This window comes from Stenella coeruleoalba (assembly GCF_951394435.1).
Source record: "Stenella coeruleoalba genome assembly, chromosome: 13".
Taxonomy (NCBI): Eukaryota; Metazoa; Chordata; class Mammalia; order Artiodactyla; family Delphinidae; genus Stenella; species Stenella coeruleoalba.
The window spans coordinates 68901144-68904440 of NC_137159.1; the positions used below are offsets into that span (position 1 = coordinate 68901144).

The following is a 3297-nucleotide window of genomic DNA, read 5'->3' on the forward strand; positions in this document are numbered from 1 at the left end:
ACATCTGCTGCAGGGGCCGGCGGAGGCAGCCGCACCGCCTCCCGCCCCGGGGATCCAGGCCAGCCTCCGGGCCGCGCCGGCACCGCCCCCTGCTCTCGGACAGACTGCGCGGCCGGTCGGAGCTCGGGGGGCTTCGCAGCCCCGCGGCCCGCGCCCGCTACGCCTCCGCCCTCTGCCCGCAGCTCGGTCCAGCGCCGCCCGCCTCGCCGGGCCCGCGCCGGGATGGGGTAGGGACAGCGCCACGGAGTCGGGCGATGGGCCGCCCTCTGGGCACCGAGCAGCCCCCCGAGGCCTGAGCGACCGCGAGGACCGGCGGAGGTGGGTGTGGGCAGAGCAGAGCCGCGCACCAGGGGCGCCGGGATGTGGCGGGGGCCAGGAAGGCATGGGGAAAAGGGGGGCTCTGGGGCTGCTGTGGGCCGTGGGGAGACCGGGAGAGCTGCTGCCCACCCGCTCGTTCTGGCAAGTCCTTGACCCTCCCACAACTCCTGCCACCTCCAGGACCCCCGCCTGGATGTCAAACGGATGCCCCAGTGCCTCCCAGAGGACTCGGTGGGGACCATGGCTTCGCTAATGCCCCTCTCTCCATATCTAAGCCCCACTGTCCTCCTGCTGGTCAGTTGTGACCTGGGCTTTGTACGAGCAGGTGCGTAAAGGGGGAGAGGGTGGGAGGTAACCAGAGTTAGTCTGTGGGTGGAACCTGTTAACCGGTTAACGCACTGGCACCCGCAGACCGGCCTCCCTCTCCTGTGAATGTGACAGTCACTCACCTCAGAGCCAACTCGGCCACTGTGTCTTGGGACGTCCCAGAAGGCAACATCGTCATTGGCTACTCCATTTCCCAGCAAGTATGAATCACCCTTCTGCTACCCCAACCCATGTCCTTGGATCTCTGAACATTCCTTCTGTCACCTCCCTCCCCACCCCAGCTCCCCTCCCAGCTGTGGGAGAATCTGGGAGCTGGGATTCCCTGGCTCACGCTGCCCTTTTCACCCTTACTCCCTTGGAGTGCTTGGATGTTCAGGAGGTGGCCTGGGACCAGGGTGAGGCTGTCCTCCTCTCTCATCAACTCCCTGCAGCGACAGAATGGACCGGGGCAACGTGTGATCCGGGAGGTGAACACCACCACTCGGGCCTGTGCCCTCTGGGGCCTGGCTGAAGACAGTGACTACACAGTGCAGGTCAGGAGCATCGGCCTTCGGGGAGAAAGCCCCCCAGGGCCGCGGGTGCACTTCCGAACTCTCAAGGGTTCTGACCGGCTACCCTCAAACAGCTCGAGCCCAGGTGAGGGTCTCAGGTATTCCTCGCTCCCTAAAGCTTTGATTCTCTGGCTCTTTACCTGGTCTTTGGTCTCCTGTTTACTTCCCCAAAGCAAGCAGCCGTCTAGCTTAGATGAATAGAAGGATGATTTAATTCATTGTACTGCCAGAAAAGGAAGGAAAGCAGGTTGGCAGGGGACCGGGTATAGACAGGCTGGTAATGAATTCCTTGGGGGAAGGGCTTTTAAGCTTCCTTTTACCCAGCCTCAGTTCACAGCAGCTGCAGCCTGAATGAGTGAGTATCTGACCTGCAGCCCGCCCCCCACCCCGGCTTTTTGGTCTCTAACCACCTGTCCACCAACAGCTTCCCAGAGAGGGGCTACCAGTGACAACGCTGTGATGGGTCTTCCTTGGCTCTAATCCCCAGCATCTCCAACCTTAACTGTCTGCACAGACATAGCTCTCTAGCTGCTCCCTGTAACCTGGGGTCCGTCTCCTTCCTTCTCAGGTGACATCACAGTGGAGGGTCTGGATGGAGAGCGACCTCTGCAGACGGGGGAAGTGGTCATCATTGTGGTGGTGTTGCTCATGTGGGCTGGTGAGTAAGCAGCTGGACAGGGGACCATGGATTGAGTGGGGCTCAGTGAAGGTGGGAGTTGGTGAAGGTTGTTGGGAGAAAGGGGGTGAGAGCAGTGGCGTGGGGAGATGTTTAGTTGAGAGGGATGGGCAGGAAAAGTTTGAAGAGAGGGAGAGGAGGCTTTTGGGAGCCCAGAGAGGATGATGAAGAAGGTGGTGCCTGTGCATGGGGACCAGGAATTCAAAGATTTTCTTCTCGGATTTTCTAGAAACTGTGTGGGTATCTCACTGCCTTTCGAGGCTGTGAGTGGGGAGGTCAAGATCAAGGTTCAGATTGTATTGTTGTGTTTCAGCTGTAATTGGGCTATTCTGCCGTCAGTATGACATCATCAAGGACAATGACTCCAACAATAACCCCAAGGAGAAGGGGAAGGGACCGGAACAGAGTCCTCAGGGAAGGCCAGTGGGGGCGAGACAGGTGATGTGCGGCCAGAGAGGGAGGGAAGGGTGATTTTGCCTCTAGAAGCAGTAAGGGAAAGGGAGAAGGGCCACAGAGGGGCAAGAGAAGAGGGAGAATGGAAATTTGGGATGGAGGAGGCTATCGCCTTCCTGAAATGAGACTCAAGCCATCTTCTTTCACAGAAAAACTCACCCTCCATCAACACCATTGACGTATGAGTGAAGAAACAGAACCAGAAGACAGATGCACTAACATCTTGGGGATGGGGATGGGGTCAGGGAGAGCCCAAGATGGTGATTTGCCCAAGACTGAAGGATCCCACAGTCTCCCAGAGGGTAATGACACTCCCACAATCTCAGGCCTGGCATCCATTCTCTTTCCACTGTGAGCAGGGCCAGAAGGTAGGTCTGTTAGGGTCTGAGCCCCTGGACCTGGGGAGTGGATATCAGATGGGATATGTCCTTCCATCCCCCAGGTCCAGGAGAGAGTCACTTGTTCAACCCTATCCCATTAGGTCCCAAATGGGGCCCCCATTTCACCTGCATCAGAATCCTTGGCATCCCCAGCTGCCCCCACATCTTGCCTCTGGGTCTCAGAGAGGAGTGTTTCTGTGGGTACGCCACCTCTCCCAGCAAATAAAAGGAATTGTCTGGGCCTGGAGACAGATGCTGCACTGCACTACTCCAATGTCTTCCATGGAGCCTCAGGTGCGCCCCCTCTCACCTGGCAGCCCCTTCAGCTGCTGGTGATCTCACTCCTTGGACATTTTTCCAATAAAGTTTCTTGGACAAACTGGAGCTGACTGTATGGGATACTGTCTAATATGCTGAAAACATTTCTCCACTGTCTCTCCCCTGACTACAAGGGCCCTTCACACCACCACCAACTTGACAGGAGCAGACCCTTATTTGAAGGTGTTTGCTTTGATTCTCCAGCCTGGAATTGGGTGGAGCAGAGCCAGAAAGAGGCATAGAAAACCAAGGCCCTAGATCCTTTTCCTTTTTT

General features: G+C 57.7%; 1 protein-coding gene across 2 annotated transcripts; it reads left to right on the forward strand.

Annotated features, from left to right (window-relative positions):
• FNDC4 (fibronectin type III domain containing 4) lies at positions 1-2741 on the forward strand. Of its 2 annotated transcripts, XM_079940893.1 has the most exons (7): positions 5-318; positions 499-643; positions 730-845; positions 1077-1281; positions 1765-1854; positions 2186-2310; positions 2475-2741. In XM_079940893.1, the coding sequence occupies exons 2-7, from the start codon at positions 523-525 to the stop codon at positions 2508-2510; spliced, it is 693 nt and encodes a 230-aa protein (XP_079797019.1). In that variant the 5' UTR covers positions 5-318; positions 499-522; the 3' UTR covers positions 2511-2741. The 2 variants fall into 2 exon arrangements, with proteins under 2 accessions (XP_079797020.1, XP_079797019.1); XM_079940894.1 differs by lacking the exon at positions 2186-2310 and having other exon boundaries at positions 1-318.
• Positions 2742-3297: the final 556 nt, after the last annotated feature.

Excerpts from the sequence above, each read along its gene's own strand:
- FNDC4 (XM_079940893.1), top strand. The coding sequence starts at position 523 with ATGCCCCAGTGCCTCCCAGAGGACTCGGTGGGGACCATGGCTTCGCTA. Across the intron at positions 644-729 it reads CCTGGGCTTTGTACGAGCAG|ACCGGCCTCCCTCTCCTGTG; the intron begins GTGCGTAAAGGG and ends TGGCACCCGCAG. Across the intron at positions 1,282-1,764 it reads CTCAAACAGCTCGAGCCCAG|GTGACATCACAGTGGAGGGT; the intron begins GTGAGGGTCTCA and ends CTTCCTTCTCAG.